We start from the raw sequence: 23,910 nt of genomic DNA, 5'->3' as shown, positions 1-23,910 counted from the left end.
GGTCAGACTTTTCATGTTGAGTATAGCCCGGCATTTATCTGGGTTTGTCTTGATTCCTCTCTGTGTGAGCATGAAGCCCAGGAATTTGCCAGCTTCTACCTCGAAGGTATGTTTTGCAGGATTAAGCTGCATACCATGCTTTCTGATGGTGTTGAACATTTTTGCGAGGTCGGTCAACAAGGATTCCTCACTTTGTGTTTTTACCAACATATCATCGACGTAGACCTCCATCAATTTCCCGATGTGTTCTGCGAATACTTTATTCATTAATCTTTGATAGGTAGCTCGTGCGTTCTTGAGTCTGAACGGTATGACGATGTAGCAGTAATTTGCTTTAGGAGTTAAGAACGAGGTATTTTCTTTGTCGGGTGGATACATCGGGATTTGGTTGTATCCGGAATAAGCATCCATGAAGGAGAGGTACTTGTATCCCGAAGATGCATCCACTAGAGCGTCTATACTTGGTAGTGGGTAGGGATCTTTTGGGCAAGTTTTATTGAGGTCGGTGTAGTCGGTGCACATCCACCACTTCCCATTTGACTTCTTTACCAAGACAACGTTGGCTAGCCATAGTGGGTATTTGACTTCTCTTATGAATCCTGCCTCCAGTAAGTCTTGCACCTGCTCTTCTACAGCTTGGGATTTTTCTGGTCTGAGCTTCCTACGCTTCTGCTGCATTGGCCGAGATCCTGGGTATATCGCCAGTTTGTGGCACATTAGTTTGGGATCTATGCCGGGCATGTCTGCGGCCTTCCATACAAAGAGATCGGCGTTCTCCTTTAGGAATTGTATCAGAGACTCCTTCAGGTCTCTTTTCAAGGTTCCCCCAATATTTGTCATTTTATCCTGAGCATCACCTATTTTAACCTCTTCAGTCTCGCCTTCAGGTTGTGGGCGGGATTCTTCGCGAGGTTGAACTCCCCCGAGTTCAATGGTGTTGAATTCCTCTCCTTTGGGGTTGTCTTTGAGGTTTAAACTTTCATTGTAACAGCGTCGCACAATTTTTTGGTCTCCTTTTATCGTGGCAATCCCTTCCGGAGTTGGGAACTTCATACATAGATGTGGAGTTGAAACTACTGCTGCGGGCTGGTTTAATGTTGTCCGACCTATTAGGACATTGTAACCTGAGCTCACGTCGACTACTATGTAGTTTATGTTGAGTGTCCTTGACCGGGCTCCCTTTCCAAAGGTTGTATGTATCGAGATATATCCAAGTGGTTGGATTGGGGTATCTCCCAGCCCGAATAAACTATTCGGATATGCTCTGAGCTCTTTTTCTTGTAGGCCGAGTTTGTTGAAGGTGGATTTGAACAAGATGTCCACAGAGCTTCCTTGGTCAACTAGTGTCCTGTGAAGATTAGCGTTGGCCAATATGATAGTAATGACCATGGGATCATCATGTCCCGGGATGACACCTATTGCATCTTCTTTAGTAAAGGTAATTGTGGGGAGGTCGGTTGACCTCTCTCCTTCCCCGACATGTTATACTTCTTTAAGATGTCTTTTGCGAGATGATTTAGAGATTCCTCCTCCTGTAAACCCTCCATTTATCATGTGGACATGTCTATTAGGAGTGTGAGGTGGTCGTTCAGTTCGCCCGACCTCTTCATCCCTTCTTCTTTTTCTCGGTTCCTCCGTCTTGTTAGCTAAGTACCGATCTAGTTGACCTTCTCTTGCCAATTTCTCTATGACATTCTTCAGGTCGAAGTATTCATTGGTGGGATGTCCATAAATTCGGTGGTACTCAAGTACTCTGTCCGATTTCCCCCTCCTTTTTTTTTGATTGGTCGAGGTGGAGGGATCTTCTTAGTGTTGCATATTTCTCGGTAAACATCTACAAGAGATACCCAAAGTAGGGTGTAGTTGTGGTATTTTCTTGGCTTCCCACTGGGTTGATCTTCTTTTTTCCTGGACTCTTTGTCCTTGTCCCTAGGTGGGTAGGAGAATCCAGATTTTGAGGCCTCTCCTAGTCGCGAGTTTTCCTCCATGTTAATGTACTTTTCTACTTGCTCTTGTACCTCGTTCAAGGACATCGGATGCTTTTTTGATATGGAGTGGCTAAAGGGTCCTTCTCTTAGGCCATTGATGAGACCCATGATGACTGCTTCTGTTGGCAGATTTTGTATGTCTAGACATGCTTTGTTGAATCTTTCCATGTAGTTGCGGAGACTTTCCCGTTCTCCTTGCTTAATCCCTAATAGGCTTGGGGTGTGTTTGGCTTTGTCCTTCTGAATGGAGAATCTGGCAAGGAATTTTTTAGCTAAGTCATCAAAACTTGCGATGGACCTGGGGGCAAACTGTCGAACCACTTTATTGTTGTTTTTGTTAGAGTTGTCGGGAAGGCTTTGCATCGAACGTCATGTCGGGAGCTTTAAAATCTTTTGGAACTTTAGCTTTCATGATCTCTTTGTTGAAGGGATCTTGGTCCTTGTGGGAGTTATCCTTATGGTTAGAATGAGTAGTTCTGATCTTGAGGTCGGCTTCGAGCTTTAGCAACTTATCCTCTAGATCTCGTCGTCACCTAGTTTCTCTGTGGAGGTCTCTTTCAGCTTTTCGCTGATTTTCAGCCTCTTGTTCGAGCTGTTTGAGGCGATCTTGTTGTTCTCGGATGGCTTCCAAGATTTCTGTGTTTGTGTTGGAGGGTTGTTTATCCCCCTTGTTTTGAGGCACATCTTTTGATGTGGCATCCGTGTTTTTAAGCGGAGTTCTTTCTTCCAAACCAGAGTTGTGGTCGTTGTTAAGGTCGTCCGCCATGGTGATGGGATGACTTCCAGGTTCCCTGGAAATGACACCAATGTTCCGAGGGTTACCTAAAACTGAAGGTCGATCTCGGATGAGATCTGCTGTGGTGGCCGGAGCTGTCATGTCCAACCTGGTGGAACTGGTGGAGCTGGAGATGCTGCTGATCCTTCGTTACCGGAGGGTGGTGGTACCTGCAAGAGACTCCGATGCTTAAGTTAGCATGGGCTTTAAGCAGGATTTTTGTAGAATCAGAGTATGAGTTATACCTGGGTGCTCCAGTATATTTATAGTAGTGTGGGCTGACCTTTCTAGATAAGATAAGTTAGTTATCTTATCTTATCTTTAAGTGAGGTCATCTTTATCTTCTGGGGAACCGCCCTTGTCTTTCTAGGCTTTAACAGCCTTTAGATTGGGCTGTGTCCCCTCCTTTGGGCTTGTTTGGCCCCCTCATGTCGATTTGGCCAAACTCTTTTTAAAGAAGAGGTCGGAGGTCCTGACCTGAAGATGTCGGTTGCTTTGTCTTCGATCTTCCTAGGTCGGATAGCTCGACCCAGGGTATGAATAGTTAAGTTATTCTTTCAAATTGATAATAGCAATTTATGTTGCTAAACTTTAAACATTGATATAAATTTTAATTTGCAAACTGTTGGCTTGTTCATGATTCGTGGTGATTATTCGATTGACATTGAACCTAATTTTAGCCAAATACACAAGGAATAAATTTTATTTTTATGTACTCTAGAGTGTACTCTTTCATATTAGAAGTGAGCAATGATAAAACATCATGAATAAATTCTTTAAATTAATAAAATTTGTTGACAAATTCTTTGCCACAATAGGATTTTAAGGATAGTGTTTCATGGCTTTTGAAAATGGGAATTCCAAAAATTTATAAAATCTTTACCTGCTTTAAAGTTGTGCATATTCAATAATAACCCTTGTAATATAATGTAGATTAATATTTTTTCTACCACATTATTTTATTTTATCATAATATAACTTATTACAATATAATTACAATTTATATATTTTTTATCATTATTCTAAAAATGAGTAACTATCCCCTCTAATTTATTAGGCTGGGTCTTAATTCAGTGAATTGAGTAATGTTATTATATGTGTATTTACGTTGATATTAAATTTCACATTGATATACTTTATTTATGTAACTTTCAGATGGAGATGGAAACCACAGAAGTGGGTTCTGCAAGAGCCGGAGTTTTTCCGTAAAACCGTTTTAATAAAAATAATAATTTTAAGTGCCCGAGATAGATTCAAAATTTAGAAGTTTTAATTTGAATATATAAAGGTTAAATTTTATTTCAATAAATTTTTTTGAGTTGGAAAATGTATCTTTTTCGAGAAGATTTTGTAAGAATGCATACTGGCGCTTAAGCTGGTAATACCGGCTCTAATCTGTCCAGTATCGCGTATTTTGGAAAATAAGATTTTAAAAATTGATTTATTGTTTTGAAAGAACAAAAAATAATTTAGAATTAAAAACCGGGCACTAATCTTAAAGGTTTTGGCCCAAAGTGGACCAAACGGACCTAAAACGCTAACGGGTTGGACCGGGCCCAAGTTGGGCCCAAGCCCAACATATATATGCATCCTTTAATGAGCTTTCAGCTCATTTTATCCCAATTAAGAGAGGGGAGGCGCTGATGAGAAGAGAGAAGAGAGGAGAGGGGTTTCACTATTCACCTCCATCTTCCGGGAGCCATAACTTGAGCTACGGAATTCTGATTGACGAGCCGTTTGAGACCACGCAAAGCTCTCATCGAGCTCTTCAATTCTATCTAAAAAAATCTGGTAAGAACTCGAAGCTCACATCCCAGTTTCCTGCCCTAACTTTCTGCATTTTTGGGGTTGGGTTTTTGAGTAGATTTTGTGATTTTGCGATTTTGCTTGTTTAGGTGATCTCTAGTAGCAAGTAATTGTTGGATTTTACCCCTAATCTCGTTGGACAAGATAAAGTTTCACTAAACCCTTGTGTTTAGTTATTTTGTGAACCCTAGGCTTGATGCTTGTATGTTATATGATGTTAGTTTGAGCTTTGGCGCTTGTTGGAGTTGGCTTGGCTTTTTGGAAGCTTGTTTGGACTCAAAGTGGTGTTTTGTGCGTATTGGGAATCGACCAAGGTATGGTTTCGATTTTCTTTATATAATATGTAATGTTTCTGAAAACTTAGGCTAGTAGACTGGTGCGCAAAATTGTGATTAAAAAAACTCTAAAATAAATCTCTAAAAGTAGTTTTTATACTAAACTATTAACCTAAGGTTACAAAAAATGAATAACTAAATGCAGATAGTGCAGAAATCTACTTTTGGGGCCCACTTGGTGCGTGCTTGGGTTGAGCATTGAAGTTTTTTCGTGCTTAAGCTTTACCTGGAGTTAAACACCAGCTTTAGTGCCAGTTTGGGCGTTTAACTCCAATTCTGGTGCCAGTTTGGGCGTTTTACACCAAGATGTTTTAGGCTGACTTTGAACGCCAGTTTGGGCCATCAAATCTCGGGTAAAGTATAAAATATTATATATTGGTGGAAAGCCCAGGATGACTACTTTCCAACGCAATTGAGAGTGTGCCAATTGGGATTTTGTAGCTCCAGAAAATCCACTTCGAGTGTAGGGAGGTCAGAATCCAACAGTATCTGCAGTCCTTTTTCAGCCTCTGAATCAGATTTTTGCTCAGGTCCCTCAATTTCAGCCAGAAAATACTTGAAATCACAGAAAAATACACAAACTCATAGTAAAGTCCAGAAATATAATTTTTGAATAAAACTAATAAAAATATAATAAAAAGTAACCAAAACATACTAAAAACTATGTAAAAATAATGCCAAAAAGGGTATAAATTATCCGCTCATCACAACACCAAACTTAAATTGTTGCTTCTCCCCAAGCAACTAAAAATAAAATAGGATAAAAAGAAGAGAATATACAATAAATTCCAAACTTATCAATGAACTTAGTTCCAATTAAATGAGCGGGACTTGTAGCCTTTTTGCTTCTGAACAGTTTTGGCATCTCACTTTATCCTTTGAAGTTCAGAATGATTGGCATCTATAGGAACTCAGAATTCAGATAGTGTTATTGATTCTCTTGGTTCAGTATGTTGATTCTTGAACACAACTACTTTGTGAGTCTTGGCCGTGACCCTAAGCATTTTGTTTTCCAGTATTACCACCGGATACATAAATGCCACAGACACATAACTGGGTGAACCTTTTCAGATTGTGACTCAGCTTTGCTAGAGTCCCTAGTTAGAAGTGTCCAGATCTCTTAAGCACACTCTTTTTGCTTTGGACCACGACTTTAACCACTCAGTCTCAAGCTTTTCACTTGACACCTTCACGCCACAAGCACATGGTTAGGGATAGCTTGATTTAGCCGCTTAGGCCAGAATTTTATTCCTGTGGGCCCTCCTATCCATTAATGCTCAAAGCCTTGGATCCTTTTTATTACCCTTGCCTTTTGGTTTAAAGGGCTATTAGCTTTTTCTGCTTGCTTTTTCTTTTTTTTTCTTTCTTTTTTTTTCATATTTTTTTGCCATTTTTCTTTTTTTTTTTTTGCAAGCCTTTGTATTCACTGCTTTTTCTTGCTTCAAGAATCAGTTTTATGATTTTTCAGATTATCAATAATATTTCTCCTTTTTCATTATTCTTTCAAGAGCCAACAATTTTAACATTCATAAACAACAAATTCAAAATATGCACTGTTCAAGCATTTATTTAGAAAACAAAAAGTATTGTCACCACATCAAAATAATTAAACTAATTTCAAGATAGAATTCGAAACCATGTACTTCTTGTTCTTTTGCAATTAAAAACATTTTTCATTTAAGAAAGGTGAAGGATTCATAGGACATTCATAGCTTTAAGACATAGACATTAAACACTAATGATCATGTAATAAATACACAAACATAGACAAACATAAGGCATAGGAAACAAAAAACAGAAAATAAAGAACAAGGAAATTAAAGAACGGGTCCACCTTAGTGATGGCGGCTAGTTCTTCCTCTTGAAGATCTTATGGAGTGCTTGAGCTACTCAATGTCTCTTCCTTGACTTTGTTGCTCCTCCCTCATGGATCTTTGGTCTTCTCTAATTTCATGGAGGAGGATGAAATGCTCTTGGTGCTCTACCCTTAGTTGTCCCATGTTGGAACTCAATTCTCCTAGGGAGGTGTTGATTTGCTCCCAATAGTTGTGTGGAGGAAAATGCATCCCTTGAGGCATCTCAGGGATTTCATGATGAGGAATTTCCTCATTCTCTTGTTGAGGACCATGAGTGGACTCTCTTGTTTGCTCCATCCTTTTCTTAGTGATGGGCTTGTCCTCTTCAATGAGGGTGTCTTCCTCTATGACAATTCCAACTGAATTGCATAGGTGACAAATGAGACGAGGGAAGGCTAACCTTGTCAAAGTGGAAGACTTGTCCGCCACCTTGTAGAGTTCTAGGGATATGATCTCATGAACTTCTACTTCCTCTCCATTCATGATGCTATGGATCATGATAGCCCGATCTATTATAACTTCAGACCGGTTGCTAGTAGAAATAATTGAGCGTTGGATGAACTCCAACCATGCCCTAGCCACGGGCTTGAGGTCAAACCTTCTTAGCTGAACCGGCTTGCCTCTTGTGTCTCTGTTCCATTGAGCGCCTTCCACACAAATATCCAAGAGGACTTGGTCCAACCTTTGATCAAAGATGACCCTTCTAGTGAAAGGGTGAGGGTCTCCTTGCATCATTGGCAAGTTGAATGCTAACCTCACATTTTCCGGATTAAAATCCAAGTATTTCCCCCGAACCATTGTGAGCAAATTCTTTGGGTTTGGGTTCACACTTTGGTCATGGTTCTTAGTGATCCATGCATTGGCATAGAACTCTTGAACCATTAAGATCCCGACTTGTTGAATGGGTTTGGTGAGGATTTCCCAACCTCTTCTTCGAACTTCATGTCGGATCTTCGGATATTCACTCTTTTTGAGCTTAAAGGAGACCTCGGGGATCACCTTTTTCTTGGCCACAACTTCATAGAAATGGTCTTGATAGACCTTTGAGATGAATCTCTCCATCTCCCATGACTCGGAAGTAGAAGTAATTGCCTTCCCTTTCCTCTTTCTAGAGGTTTCTCCGGCCTTAGGTGCCATTGATGGTTATGGAAAAATAAAAAGCTTTAGCTTTTCTAACACCAAACTTAGAAGATTTGCTCATCCTCGAGCAAAAAAAGAAAGAAAGGAGTAGAAGAAGAAGACATGGAGGAGATGCAGGGGGGGTAAGTGGTTCGGCCAAGGGGGAGATAGGTGTTTGTGATGTGTGAAAATGAAGGTGGTAAGGAGGGGTATTTATAGGGTAAGGAAGAGAGGGTATTCGGCCATGTGTGGGTGGGTTTAGGAGGGAAATGGTTTGAATTTTAATGGTGAGGTAGGTGGGGTTTAATGATAGATGGATGTGAGTGGTGAAGAGATTATGGAGAAGAGGGTAGGATTTGATAGGTGAGGGGTTTTTGGGGAAGAGATATTGAGGTGATTGGTCAATGGTGTTTGGAGAAGAGTGTTATGAAAAGGTGTGAAGAGGAGAGAAGAAGAAGTGGGGTAGGTGGGGATCCTGTGGGGTCCATAGATCCTGAAGTGTCAAGGAATTTGAGTCCCTGCACCAATCTGGCATTCAAACACCCATTCTGTGCCAATTCTGGCATTTAACGCCAGCTCTTCTACCTTTCCTGGCGTTAAACGCCAGTCTGCTGCCCATTTCTGGCGTTAAACGCCCATTCTGCTATCCTTACTGGCGTTTAAATGCCAGTAAGCCTGTCCTCTAGGGTGTGCTATTTTTAATGTTGTTTTTTATTTTTCAGTTATTTTTGTGACTTTTCATGATCATCAACCTAAAGAAAAAATAAAATAACAATGGAAAATAAATAAATATAATTAAATAACATTAGGTTGCCTCCCAACAAGCGCTTCTTTAATGTCAATAGCTTGACAGTGAAGCTCTTAGAGAGCTTCACAGAGGCTCAGAGCTTAATGGTGGCCTCCCAACACCAAACTTAGAAGTTGAGTGTGGGAGCTCTATTTGACTCTGTGTTGAGAGAAGCTTTTCATGCTTCCTCTCCATGGTTACAGAAGAAGATCCTTGAGCCTTAAACACAAGGTAGTCCTCATTCAATTGAAGGACTAGCTCTCCTCTGTCCACATCAATCACAGCTCTTGCTGTGGCTAGGAATGGTCTTCCAAGGATGATGGATTCATCTTCATCCTTCCCAGTGTCTAGGATTATGAAATCAGCAGGGATGTAATAGCCTTCAACCTTCACTAAGACATCCTCTACAAGTGCATAAGCCTGTTTCCTTGAATTGTCTGCCATCTCTAGTGAGATTTTAGCAGTTTGTACCTCAAAGATCCCTAGTTTCTCTATTACAGAGAGTGGCATGAGGTTTATACTTGAACCAAAGTCACAGAGAGCCTTCTTAAAGGTCATGGTGCCTATGGTACAAGGTATTAGGAACTTTCCAGGATCCTGTTTCTTTTGAGGTAATTTCAGTTGAACCAGATCATTTAGTTCATTGATGAGCAATGGGGGTTCATCCTCCCAAGTCTCATTACCAAATAGCTTGGCATTCAGCTTCATGATTGCTCCTAGATACTGAGCAACTTGCTCTTTAATAATATCTTCATCCTCTTCAGAGGAAGAATACTCATCAGAGCTCATGAATGGCAACAGCAAGTTCAGTGGAATCTCTATGGTCTCTGTATGAGCCTCAGATTCCTTTGGTTCTTCACTAGGAAAATCCTTAGTGGCCAGTGGACGTCCATTGAGGTCTTCCTCACTGGAAATCACTACCTTTTCTTCCTCTCCAGGTTCGGCCATGTTGGACGTGTAGATGGCCTTGCACTCTCTCTTTGGATTCTCTTCTGTATTGCTTGGGAGAGTACTAGGAGGGAGTTCAGTAACTCTTTTACTCAGCTGACCCACTTGTGCCTCCAAATTTCTAATGGAGGACCTTGCTTCAGTCATGAAACTGAGAGTGGTCTTAGATAGATCAGAGACTACAGTTGCTAAGTCAGAGTGGCTCTGCTTAGAGTTCTCTGTCTGTTGCTGAGAAGATGATGGAAAAGGTTTGCTATTGCCAAACCTGTTTCTTCCACCATTATTATTATTGAAGCCTTGATTAGGCTTCTGTTGATCCTTCCATGAGAGATTAGGATGATTCCTCCATGAAGGATTATAGGTGTTTCCATAGGATTCTCCCATATAATTCACCTCTTCTATTGCAGGATTCTCAGGGTCATAAGCTTCTTCTTCAGAGGGAGCTTCCTTAGTACTGCCGGATGCAGCTCGCATTCCAGTCAGACTCTGAGAAATCATATTGACTTGCTGAGTCAATATTTTGTTCTGGGCCAATATGGCATTCAAAGTATCAATCTCAAGAACTCCTTTCTTCTGAGTTGTCCCATTATTTACAGGATTCCTTTCAGAAGTGTACATGAACTGGTTATTTGCAACCATTTCAATGAATTTTTGGGCTTCTGCAGGCGTCTTCTTCAGATGAAGAGATCCACCAGCAGAGTGATCCAATGACATCTTGGACAATTCAGACAGACTATCATAGAATATACATATGATGCTCTATTCTGAAAACATGTCAGAAGGACACCTTCTAATCAATTGCTTGTATCTTTCCCAAGCTTTATAGAGGGATTCACCTTCCTTCTGTCTGAAGGTTTGGACTTCCACTCTAAGCTTGCTCAACTTTTGAGGTGGAAAGAATTTGGCCAAGAAAGCACTGACCAACTTTTCCCAAGAGTTCAGGCTATCCTTAGGTTGTGAGTCTAACCATGTCCTAGCTCTGTCTCTTACAGCAAAGGAAAAAAGCATAAGTCTGTAGACCTCAGGATTAATCCCATTGGTCTTGACAGTGTCACAGATTTACAAGAATTCAGCTAAAAACTGATGAGGATCTTCTAATGGAAGTCCATGAAAGTTGCAATTCTGCTGCATTAGAGAAACTAATAAAGGCTTAAGCTCAAAGTTGTTTGCTCCAATTGCAGGAATTGAGATGCTCCTTCCACAGAAGTCAGAAGAGGGTGGAATAAAGTCACTAAGCATCTTCCTTGCATCTCCACCATTGTTGTTGGGCTCGGCCATCTCCTCTTCTTTTTCAAAAAATTCTGTCAGGTCCTCTCCAGAGTGTTGTGCTTTAGCTTCTCTTAGCCTCCTCTTTAGAGTCCTTTCAGGTTCCGGATCAGCTTCAACAAGAATATTCTTATCCTTGCTCCTGCTCATATGAAAAAGAAGATAACAGAAAAGAATAGGAATCCTCTATATCACATTATAGAGATTCCTTTATGTGAGTAGAAGAATAGAAGAGTAGAATGAAGAAGAGAGAAGATGAAGAATTCGAACACAGAGAGGGAGAGAGGGTTCGAATTATAAGAAGAAGAGAAGTGTTAGTGAATAAATAAATAGAAAGAGATGAGAGAGAGAATTCGAATTTTAAATTAAAATAAAAGGAAAATATTTTTGTTTTTATTTTAATTATTAGTTAGTATTCGAAATTTAAGAGAAGAGATAAAATAAAATTTGAAAACTGAATGAATTAATTAAATAAAAAGAGATTTTTGAAAAAGTTGTTAGTGATTTTCGAAAATTGGAGAGAGAAAAGTAGTTAGGTGGTTTTGAAAAAGATATGATTGAAATAGAAAACTTTTAAAATCAAACAAAAAGTCAAGTAGTTAATTGAAAAAGATTTAAAAATCAATTTTGAAAAGATAAGAAGTTAGAAAAGATTTTGAAATTGATTTTGAAAAATATATGATTGAAATTTATTTTGAAAAAGATTTGAAAAGGAAATTAAAAAGATTTGATTTTTGAAATTAAAGTTGATTACTTAACTAATAAGAAACTAAAAGATATGATTTTAGAATTTAAAGATTGAACCTTTCTTAATAGGCAAGTAACAACTTGAAAATTTTTGAATCTAAACATTAAATGTTAGCATTAATTTCGAAAATATGAAATAAAAATAAGAAAAAAATTTTGAAAATCAAATTTTTAAATTTTTCAAAAATATTAAGAAAAAAATGAAAAATATTTGATTTTTGAAAAAGATTTGAAAAAGATTTGATTTTTGAAAAAGATTTGAAAAAGATAGAATTTTTAAATTGAAAATTTGACTTGACTAATAAGAAACAATTAAATTTTAAAATTTTTTGACTAACTCAATTCAAAATTTCGAAATTTATAAGCAAAATAAGGAAAAGATATTTTTTATTTTTAAATTTTAATGAGGAAAGAGAAAAACATCTAAGTGACACATAACATAAAAATTATGATCAAAACAAGGAAAACATGCCAGAACACTTTGAATGTCAAGATGAACACCAAGAACACTTTGAAGATCATGATGAACATCAAGAACTTATTTTTGAAAAATTTTTTTTAAGAAAAAAAACATGCAAGACACCAAACTTAAAAATTTTTACACTATAGACACTAATAATTCAAGAATGCATATGAAAAACAAGAAAGGACACAAAACAAGAAAATGTAAAGATCAAACAAAGAGAATTATCAAGAACAACTTGAAGATCAATGAAGAACACCATGCATGAATTTTCGAAAATAAGAAAAATGCAATTGACACCAAACTTAAAATTTGACACTAGACTCAAACAAGAAACACAAAATTTTTTGGTTTTTATGATTTTATGAAAATTTTTTTTGTATTTTTCGAAAATTATTTTGAAAAATAAAATAAAGAAATTCAAAATTTTTAATACGAATTCCAGGAATCATGCAATGTTAGTCTAAAGCTTCAGTCTAAAAAGATTAGACATGGCTAGCCAAGCTTCAGCAGGAGTGACATTACATACAACAGCCAAATTGATGGGAATCAACCAGCTCCTGTGATGATAAAAGCATCATCTGAAACTCTAGAATTCATTCTTAAAAATTCTGAAGAATTTTTAGGAAACTAAACATATTTTATTTTGTTCTTCAGAAAATTTTTTTTGTATAATTTTTTTGAAAATAAAAAAAAAGCTTAAAAATAAAATAAAATTACCTAATCTGAGCAACAAGATGAACCGTCAGTTGTCCAAACTCGAACAATCCCCGGCAATAGCGCCAAAAACTTGGTGCACGAAATTGTGATTAAAAAAACTCTAAAATAAATCTCTAAAAGTAGTTGTTATACTAAACTAGTAACCTAGGGTTACAGAAAATGAATAACTAAGTGCAGATAGTGCAGAAATCCATTTTTGAGGCCCACTTGGTGTGTGCTTGGGCTGAGCAATGAAGCTTTTTCGTGCTTAGGCTTTTCCTGGAGTTAAACGCCAGCTTTGGTGCCAGTTTGGGCGTTTAACTCCAATTCTGGTGCCAGTTTGGGCATTTTACGCCAAGATATTTTAGGCTGACTTTGAACGCCGGTTTGGGCCATCAAATCTCGGGCAAAGTATGGACTATTATATATTGCTGGAAAGACCAGGATGTCTACTCTCCAATTCAATTAATAACGCACCAATTGGGCTTCTCTAGCTTCAGAAAATCCACTTCGAGTGCAGGGAGGTCAGAATCCAACAGCATCTGCAGTCCTTTTTCAGCCTCTGAATCAGATTTTTGCTCAGGTCCCTCAATTTCAGCCAGAAAATATCTGAAATCATAGAAAAATACACAAACTCATAGTAAAGTCTAGAAATATAATTTTTGAATAAAAACTAATAAAACAATATAATAAAAAGTAACAAAAATATACTAAAAACTATGTAAAAATAATGCCAAAAAGGGTATAAATTATCCGCTCATCATGGACCATAAGATAGGATTGAATGATGTTGGTGTATGCCTAATTATTTATGAAATTATATTGTATGATGAAGAAGATTGTAGGGATTGTTGGAATGTATAATATATGTTTATGGTGCTTATTGAAGGATATTGATGATTATGATGTGTGATGATATATTATGATGATGATTGTGGATTTTGAATCTTGTGGTTGGTAATGATATTGAATGGTGTTGATTTTGAGTTAATGTTGCATGAGGAAGCATTATTGATGTTGAGCTATGATTGATGGTGGATGACTATTAGTAGGATGAATGGATTTGAATGTGATGAGATACATATTGTTAGATGATGATTATTGATGAGTTGAGTTAGTGTATGTTGAGATTTGAAGATGAATGTTGATGATGACTTTGATTGTTGGTTATTGGTATTGATGAGTTTTATGATGAATTTGGTTAATGTAAGATATTGTTTGGTAATGATTACTGAAATTGATGAGGTTTTGTTTTGGTTGTTGAGGTTGTTGTTAGTTGATGATGATTATGAGCTATGATGCACATACACTGACATAGATACGGGATACGACACGACACGGGACACGCCGACACGCAAATTTTAAAATCTTACATGACATGGGGACACGCATACATATAAAATATAAAGTATTTTTTAAATAAATTGTAATGATATTTTGATATTTTATTGATATTAAAATATAAATTAACTTTTTAAATTATTTTTAATGTCTTATTTTAATTATATCAAGTATTTAAAATATTTTTTTATTTTAATAAATAATAATATATACTATATCTAAATTTATTTTAAGAATATATGTTAAAAATAAGACTGGACACGCTGACACGTGATGGTATTTAGGTGTGTCCAAGCATGTCCGGAGAAGAATTTTTTATTTTTTTATTAAGATACGGTTGGACACAGCAGACACACGTGTCAGACGAGTGTCGGCGAGTGTCGTGTCCAAAATGTGTCCGACACGCAGACACGACAACTCAGCGAAGTGTTCGTGCTTAATAGATTATGAGTGTGGATTTATGATTGAATTCGAAATTATGGATTAGTAGTGATATATGGTGTTATGTTTGAGTAATTTAGGTGTGAAATTGAGGAGAATGATATGAAATGGTAAGATGTTGGGTGAGGTAGTATTTTATGATGTTTGAGCAGGTTTGATTTGGTTTTGAGTTGAGAGATGGTTAAAATTGAGGTTTTGAGATTTTTGGTAAAAACAAATTTTTGGTGAACTTTGACGGATCATAACTTGAGCCTCATTTTTCAAATTTTGTTGGAAATTGCTTTAAATTAAAGTTCATGGAAAAATCTTTAGATTGATATAAAGTTTCCAATATTTGGATTTTTATAAAGGAAGTTATGATCATTCAAAGTTTGGTGTCAAAATCTGAATTCTGTGTATGCTGCAGAATTTGTGATTTTTGGTTTGTGTACACACACACAGCCTTGTGCGCACACACACCCTTGGAAATTTTTGAACCTGTGTGCACGCACAGCCTTGTGCACACGCACACTCAAGGGAAGGCTTGTTGTTGAGAACGCTAACACGACCTGTGCGCACATACAACCAACGAAGTTTTGCAACCTGTGCCATGCACAGCCCTGTGTGCACGCACATGTTGGAAGGTGTACTCTGTTGAGGGCATTCGCATGCCTTGTGCGGATGAACAGAGTTAAAATTCTTACTACCTGTGCGTACACACACCTCTATGCATACGCACACATTGAAAACTTTTCTGGACGTGTGCACGCACACCCCTGTGCATATGCACATGCCCTGTTTTTCAACTAAAATCTTGTTTTTAACTGTTTCAACTTTCCAACAAGCTTGTAAACTTCTGTGACACCTATTTAAGACTCTTTGGCTTATTTTCGGGTATCAAAACATGGGAAAGGTCCTAGGAGATTTAATTTGGGTTTTACTTTGAAAAGTTAGAGAACGGAGGTTTAGGTTTCTAGTGTATTGGGGATGAGTTTGGTTGAGAGAGGAGGAAGAGTAGTGAACTTGGTGATTACTGACAACGAATTGAGAAACTGATGAACTAACGAGTTTGGAATAGAATTAAGAACCGATGATGGTTATTATGAGCCTGATGGATGTTGGATGTGGAAAGTGTGACAGGCATTATATCCTTAGAATGTTGAGAAATGATAATTGAAAGTGGATTGAGATGAGCAGTGATCTCTGAGAGTGAGATTGTGATTATGATATGCATTGTTCTCCGGCGTAGGGGCTGTGGTAGTCTCTCGCCTACGTTCGAATGTGAGGGTTGAAGCTGGGCTTCTCACTCATAATTATCGCGCCAGAGGAAGGTGGTAGGGCACTATCCCTCAGAATGTTTCCCTCTAAAAGGAGAAGGTGATAGGGCATTCATCCCTCGGAATTTTCCTCCTGAGCATGGGTTTCTCTCTGGTTGCAAGGTGGTAGGGCACTAACTCACGGAATCATGCGGCATTCAGAGGAAGGTGGTAGGGCATTCTCCCTTGGAACGTTTCCCTCTGAAAGGAGAAGGTGGTAGGGCACTCTTCCCTCGGAATTGTTCCTCCTAAGTATGCGCAACAGAGAGACTAATCTGGGAGTTGCCATCCAGATTTTCTGTCGGGTTTGGCACAATAACCAACATGTGATATCACAGCCAATAGGACAGACATTCATCATATGCATCTTCTATATGCTTGCTTGCTTTGATTACTTGAGTTTGCCTAATTGTATAATATTTCCTATTTGCATCTTGAATTATATATATATATATATGAATACTATCTGTGTTTTTCTTGCTTGCATCATCTGTGTTTGTCTGGTGCTGAGGAGGTTAGGTAGGTGGTGGCGATGGGATCACACGAAGGGTAGGTTGGTGAAGGCTGTGGGACAGCGGTGACTAGTTTTAGTTAGAAATCCCCTAAGTTTAGATAACCCAGTTTATGGTTTAAGTTTATTTATTTATTTTATTCTAAGCTTGAATATCTGTATTTGATGTGAAGTTCTAGGATTGCCTTTGGCGTCCCAGAGCCTTACATCTTACATATTGGGCACTGTTATCATACTGAGAACCTCCAGTTCTAATTCCATACTTTGTTGTTATTTTTCAGATGCAGGTCGTAATTCACCTCGGTGAAATTGCGGACATAGTGGCAGAGCGGAGTATGGTTTTTTCCTGATTTATTTATGTTTTATTTTGTTGTAGTACTTTCTCTCACCCTTTTGTTTTAGACTTTATGGCCTTAGAGGCTTTATTTCTAAAAACATTGAGAGATAGGTTGTATAAGCTGTTTAAAACTTCAAAGCTCTGTTGTAGTCTGTTTGAGCTAGTCGGCCTAAACTCCACAGGTAGTGGCTAGCCTCCTTTTGTATAGTATATATATATTTACTTTATTGATCTATTAATTACTACCTTGTATCTTAGAGCTTTATTGCAAGATTGTATATATTATGTTTTGTATCCTTTCATACCAAATGCGTTTAGTTATCATGTGCGAACGCTTCACGTATGTAGTTCCGCATTATGCGACTTTGAGCTTTATTCTTTCATCGGTTTTTAGTTATACAAATTCTTGGATATATATATATATATTATGTACTATAAGCTTTAGAACTGTCGTAACACCTTGTTATCCTCTGCTTTACGGCTAGAGGTAAGACTTAGGGTAACGGGGTGTTACAGGTTCAGCTAATGACGATGATTGTAGCTTACACCAAGAGATGGAAACGGAAAAATGTAAATGTGGTGGTTGCAAACAGTGTGGAATTGTTACCGCTGAAGATATTATCAATCATACATTTTCAACATCTGAGGTAGCATGATGTGTATGTGAGATATGCCAAATGTATTGGCTTTGGAGTTCGGAAGGGCGATTTTGTGAAAACCAAAGATGGCTGTTACTCAAGGCGAAGGTTCTTTTGTAATAGGGCCGGATTGAGAGAGAAAAAATATTATGACAATATTTCATGAAAAAGGGAACAAAGGGCTGAGACATGAACTAATTCTCAAGCTAAATTGTGTTTATACTTTGATAAAAGGGCAACTGTTTGGAGGGTTAAGAATTTGTTCGATGAACATAACCATGACTTAGTACAACAATGCATGGTTCACCTAATTTCAAACCATTGGCAGTTAACTGATGCAAACAAGGCACAAGCTGACATCATGCATATGTATAGTGTGCCAACATCTCAAATTATGGGGTTTATGGCTGGGCAAGCTGGTGGGTATGCCAGAGCTGGTTTTACAAAGAAAGACTTAGATAACCACCTTGACAAGAGTCGACACTTACGTATTTTAGGTGGTGATGCCAACGCCACCATAAGCTACCTGCTTGGAAAGGCTGACATTGACCCGATGGCTATGGCACAATATAGTTCAACTGCGGAGGATTGGTTAGGTAGTTTATTTTGGGCCGATGGAATATGCCGAGCTGATTATCAACATTTTGGTGACGTCTTTGCGTTTCATGCTACATACAAAAAGAATAAGTACAAGAAACCATTGGTAATCTTTTCTGAGAGTAACCATTGGTGCACGAAATTGTGATGTCCAGGCTCGAACAATCCCTGGTAATGGCTCCAAAGCTTGGTGCTCTGATCTTAATTCATAATTGTCACAACTTCGATACAACTAACCAGCAAGTGCACTGGGTCGTCCAAGTAATACCTTACGTGAGTAAGGGTCGAATCCCACGGAGATTGTTGGTATGAAGCAAGCTATGGTCACCTTGTAAATCTCAGTCAGGCAGATATAAAGTGATAATGGTGTTTTCGAATATTATATAATAAAATAGGGATAGAGATACTTATGTAAATCATTGGTAGGAATTTCAGATAAGCGAATGGAGATGCTTTTCGTTCCTCTGAACCTCTGCTTTCCTGCTATCTTCATCCAATCAGTCTTACTCCTTTCCATGGCTGGCTTTATGCAAGGGCATCACCGTTGTCAGTGGCTACATCCCCTCCTCTCAGTGAATAATATGCTCACGCACCCTGTCACGGCACGGCTATTCATCTGTCGGTTCCCGATCATGCTGGAATAGGATTCACCCTCCTTTTGCGTCTGTCACTAACGCCCAGCACTCGCGAGTTTGAAGCTCGTCACAGTCATTCAATCATTGAATCCTACTCAGAATACCACAGACAAAGTTTAGACCTTCCGGATTCTCTTGAATGCCGCCATCATTCTAGCTTACGCCACGAAGATTCTGGTTAGGAGATCTAAGAGATACTCATTCTAGCTTAATTCATGTAGAACAGAAGTGTTTGTCAGGCACGCGTTCATAGGGGAGAATAGTGATGAGTGTCACACATAATCATCACCTTCATCACGTTCTTGGGTGCGAATGGATATCTTAGAAGCGAAATAAGAAGAATTGAATAGAAAACAGTAGTACTTTGCATTAATCTTTGAGGAACAGCAGAGCTCCACACCTTAATCTATGGAGTGTAGAAACTCTACCGTTGAAAATACATAAGTGAAGGTCCAGGCATGGCCGTGTGGCCAGCCCCTATGGTCTAAGAACAATGCGTTCAAAGATGGTCAAAAAGACGCATAATACACTAGTAAAAGGTCCTATTTATAATAAACTAGCTACTAGGGTTTACATGAGTAAGTAATTGATGCATAAATCCACTTCCTGGGCCCACTTGGTGTGTGTTTGGGCTGAGCCTGAGTGTTGCACGTGCAGAGGCCATTTGTGGAGTTGAACGCCAGTTTCTGTGCCAGTTTGGGCGTTCAACTCTGGTTTTGGATCCTTTTCTGGCGCTGGACGCCAGATTTGGGCAGAAGGCTGGTGTTGAACGCCAGTTTACGTCATCAATTCTTGGCCAAAGTATGGACTATTATATATTGCTGGAAAGCCCTGGATGTCTACTTTCCAACGCAATTGGAAGCGCGCCATTTCGAGTTCTGTAGCTCCAGAAAATCCACTTTGAGTGCAGGGAGGTCAGAATCCAACAGCATCAGCAGTCCTTTTTCAACCTCTGAATCTGATTTCTGCTCAAGTCCCTCAATTTCAGCCAGAAAATACCTAAAATCACAGAAAAACACACAAACTCATAGTAAAGTCCAGAAATGTGAATTTAACATAAAAACTTATGAAAACATCCCTAAAAGTAACTAGATCCTACTAAAAACATACTAAAAACAATGCCAAAAAGCGTATAAATTATCCGCTCATCAACCATCACAGACAAACATGTATATTCGGGTTTGCCATACTTGATAATGAAATGGCATCCACATACAAGTGGCTACTGGCTAACTTTTTGGAGGTCATGATGAACAAGTATCCTAAAGTTGTTGTGACTGATGCAGACGAGGCTATGAAAGAGGTGATTAATGAGATTTTCCAAATACAACCCATAGATTGTGCGGATGGCATCTTCAGAAAAATGCTACTTTGAAAATCAAAGACCCAGGCTTATGTGAATCATTTAAGAAGTTCATTTATGCCAAGTGGGATCTTGATGAATTTGAGGAGGAATGGTCAAAATTGGTTGAAGAGTTTGGTGGTAGTGACACGTCATAGATTGACAAATAATATGAAAACAAAAAAAGTTGGGCCAGGGCATTTCTTCGGGATAAATTTTGTGCTGGTTTTAGAACTACTTCACGATGTGAAGGCATTAACCACTTCATAAAGAGATTTGTTCATTCAAGGCACAGCATTTTAGAGTTTGTAGAGAATCTTGAGCGAGCTTTACGAGATTATCGCAACAATGAGATGGTTGTTCAATTTAAGATAATCAATTCTGATCATGTTTTGACAACTAACTTACAGTCTCTCGAGCTTTGTGATGTAAACATCTACACTAGAGAGATATTCAAACTAGTGAGGAAGCAAATTGAAGAAGTGGTTTCTTTAGACATTATACATAGTAAGCCCCTTTCCACAACTATGGTATACAAGATTTGTGCTTTTCAAAAGAGGGTCAAAATATTTACAGTTGTATATGATCGCAATGAGAAGAAATTGGAGTGTGAATGCTGTCATTGGGATCATGAAGGGTATCCTTGTAGTCATATGTTGTGTGTGCTAAGACGAGAGGATGTAGATGAATTGCCAGAAAGTATAATTCTAAAAAGAAGGACCCGAGATGCAAAGAAGTATACTAATGATCAAACAGTCGAAAGCACTACAAATGATGCTGAAAAAGGTTTTTTAATGAGATATGATGCTATGTCAGTTGCCACAATGTGGATGTCATTCCTTGCGGCTCAAGAAGTTCCACTTTTTGCTGATACGATGAATGAAGTTACTAGATGGACCAAAAATCTAGAGAAAAGGTGCAGCATTAAAAGGCAAAATGAGGTTGCTGATGTATTGCATCCTGCTGCTGAATTTGTTGGTGATCCATGTGTCGCTAAGACAAAAGGTGCACCCAAAATCAAGAAGAATGAAACTAGGAAAATGTCATGTTCAAATTGCTTCGTGAAGGGTCATACAAAGAGGCATTGTCCAAAGTTGGCTGATGAAGGTGACCGAGCCATGATCATCTCCCTTCTTGATGTACAGACACAGATGAGGTTATTTATGCAATGATTGCTAAATTTTGTTTGTTGAAAAAAATTTGATCAATTATTTTCATATTAGTATGTTAATCATATTTATTCTCCTAGCATGGTTAAATATTTTGGTTGTGTAATTCCATCTATTTATAGATGTAAAAATTAAGAAAATGTGACATTAGGTTGTAATGAATTATTTTTTTATTTATTTGACATGCTTGACAGGCAGAAAAAGAGCCTCTTTGTGCCACTAGGAGTGAGAATAATGGTTGAAACTATACTACAGAGTCTAGTACTAAGCTCATGGGTTCTCCATCGAATCTAATGGGTACAGGAGCGTTTTCAGGGGGTCCAATTTTATCAAACTCTTAGTAACTTATTTCCAACGCCACAGGGTCGAGTAGCTAACCAACCAACCACTTTGCAAAATATTGGGTATCAATGGCTCTTACAGGTGAAAATTATTTGTATTTTGTGCTTTATCCGTTACAAAATAATTCTTCATAATTTTTGACATAAATATTGATATGTTTATATATGTCATGGAAGCTAGGAATACCTTGAAACAACAGTGAAAATTAACTTTATTTATGAAGCAGATGAGATATTTGCTTCTGGGATGCTACATTACCTTGCTGAACCATTCCAGTGTTGTTAGTATGTGAACTGTGCAGATTTTTGTTTTTTTGTAATTTATTTTTGTTAAATGTATTGTACTCAGTACTCACAGTATTGGTTCAATGAATTCTGATAGTTGTGTTCAAATATTTGATACGGAGATTCTTGTGGATAGTAACACACTCCCTGGTAGTTGAGTAAAGAAATCTTCAAAGTTTCTACTTTATTATTTAGATGTTTAGATCAGCCACTCTGATAAAATAATACCATGAGTTCATGACTTGTAAACTCTATCGAATTATCTTCAACAATGCCTTTTTTTATGTTGTATATTCAAATGCAACATGATTTTCCTAGTAATCTTTTTGCTGAAAAATATTAAACGAACCAATCCAATTGCAAAAGCATTTTTGTAACGAAAAAGTACTTATGAAAATAAAGTAAGGAAACCAATCCAAATGTACATCTTAATCTAAATAGTCTATCAGGTATTTATAATAGGTATTTGAACTAGTTTCTATTTGAACCATCTTACGTGTAAACGTAAATTTTGAAAGACAAAACATTCATGCCTATGAGACCAGAATTATTAGAATGAAGAACCCACTTAGACTTAGATATACTAATCATGTCATCATCACTTTCGGGCATAAAAATTCTCCCATTATAAGGGTTAGCAGTAAGGATAATTATATTTCCACAATTTTAGAAATTATATAGTTTTTAACATGGACTCTGAAAGATTACATCCTAAGACTGAGTGACATTCTTTGGCATCTTTTTATTCCAATTTTCAATAGCAAGTCTTTGAATGTCTTCTCTCCTTGGATTGTGAGGTCCATACACAAAGTCTATGGACATCCTTACTCTGATGTATTCCTTGACCACCTAATATCGAAGTCGTATACCTTCATCGTTAAATTTAGATGTTATAAAAACAAAAAAATTGTAGCATATAATGCAAATTGGACATGTGATCATACCAGTATGGCACCATGCCGCCATAGATGATAGAGTGTCTGCCATTGCGCAACCCACACACCACAGTCATTGCTTAAAAAATGAGTTTCATTCTTTTTAACAACAAATTAATGCCTCCTCCATCAAAGAATTAAATTTAAGCATTTAACTTACATAGTATGTATAGTCCTAAATTATATCATGGCTTAGGTAATTGATTTATGATACTTACGATTGAGCATCTTGTTGGGGCACCTCTGGCTCTTGAAATTTGAACTTTGAAACCATCGGCCTTTCAGGATTATCCGATTGGTAAAACCAATCGTCCAATAGTAGATTCTCTAAGAAAGAAATCTGAAAATCAAAGAAATGAGTTTGACATGGAATTGGTTTTACAATCAAAACAGAGATATGTTTTTGAACGTTAAAAGTCCATTGAACACACCACATCATATATTGCCTTCATCCTCTCGTGCCTTTGTTTTGAGCACTTTAGAGAGTCTAGATATGTAATCAACCCTCTACTTTTTTTCACAACTACAAGGAACCAATGATCTTTAACATTAATAGGTACGTATATCTGTGTCATTAGGTTAAATCATTTATTAGTTACAAGGATAAAAAGAGTTAATTATTTTTTTACCACAGTTGAAATAACTCATCAAGATAATCTATTACCTTAGAGAGGTCTTCAACCTTGCCCATAAAGTTTGTTTTGATGTATTCCATTTTTCCAACAGAAATATGTCGTTGTTGGAGTGCTATTTGCTACAAAATATTAATAATAACAAGAGTAATATGAAATCAAAGCTTAACCCAAACTATTTTGGGATAATAAATAAATAATAACCATAATCAAAAGCAAAATGATTTATGCCATTAGAAACTTACAGCAAAAGTGGTTGGGAGGAACCATTTTCCACTGTAACTGCAGCATGTTTCATAAGCATTGATGCCACCAGATTCAAAACTTACATTTGATGAGCCAGAAATTGTCAGTCATCAATCAAATTCCACAAAGTAAAAAAGGTATATCACATGAATTACTTCATGACTTACGTTATCTCCAACCTGATTTTTTGGACAAAGGGTCATCAATACTTCCCGACTTCCACAATAATGTTCATTAGGCACAAGAATCTCTCTATTAATAACAAATTGCAAGTTATATCTCATGAAATAAGTGTTTGATTCCAAATCTCCAAAATCAATAGAAGTGACCTACTTGGGGTCATAATCAGTTCCAAAGATATAGGCAACAATAGCCA

The 23,910-nt window shown here is 37.6% G+C and overlaps 2 protein-coding genes across 2 annotated transcripts; both read left to right on the top strand.

Moving 5' to 3' along the window:
- Nucleotides 1-17,239: 17,239 nt before the first annotated feature.
- On the top strand, nt 17,240-18,097 carry LOC148544055 (protein FAR1-RELATED SEQUENCE 5-like). The gene is made up of 2 exons (XM_088498845.1): nt 17,240-17,361; nt 17,587-18,097. Exons 1-2 carry the CDS (start codon nt 17,240-17,242, stop codon nt 18,095-18,097), a joined length of 633 nt encoding a protein of 210 aa, XP_088354971.1.
- Nucleotides 18,098-19,785: 1,688 nt separating this feature from the next.
- Nucleotides 19,786-21,879, top strand: LOC148544054 (protein FAR1-RELATED SEQUENCE 6-like). The gene is made up of 4 exons (XM_088498844.1): nt 19,786-19,887; nt 19,944-20,067; nt 20,179-21,082; nt 21,786-21,879. Exons 1-4 carry the CDS (start codon nt 19,786-19,788, stop codon nt 21,877-21,879), a joined length of 1,224 nt encoding a protein of 407 aa, XP_088354970.1.
- Nucleotides 21,880-23,910: the final 2,031 nt, after the last annotated feature.

Source organism: Arachis ipaensis, chromosome B9 (genome assembly GCF_059453495.1).
Source record: "Arachis ipaensis isolate K30076 ecotype BB chromosome B9, ASM5945349v1, whole genome shotgun sequence".
NCBI classification, from domain to species: domain Eukaryota; kingdom Viridiplantae; phylum Streptophyta; class Magnoliopsida; order Fabales; family Fabaceae; genus Arachis; species Arachis ipaensis.
The sequence above is the reverse complement of the archived record's forward strand: the minus strand, read 5'-3'. Positions and strand labels throughout refer to the sequence as shown.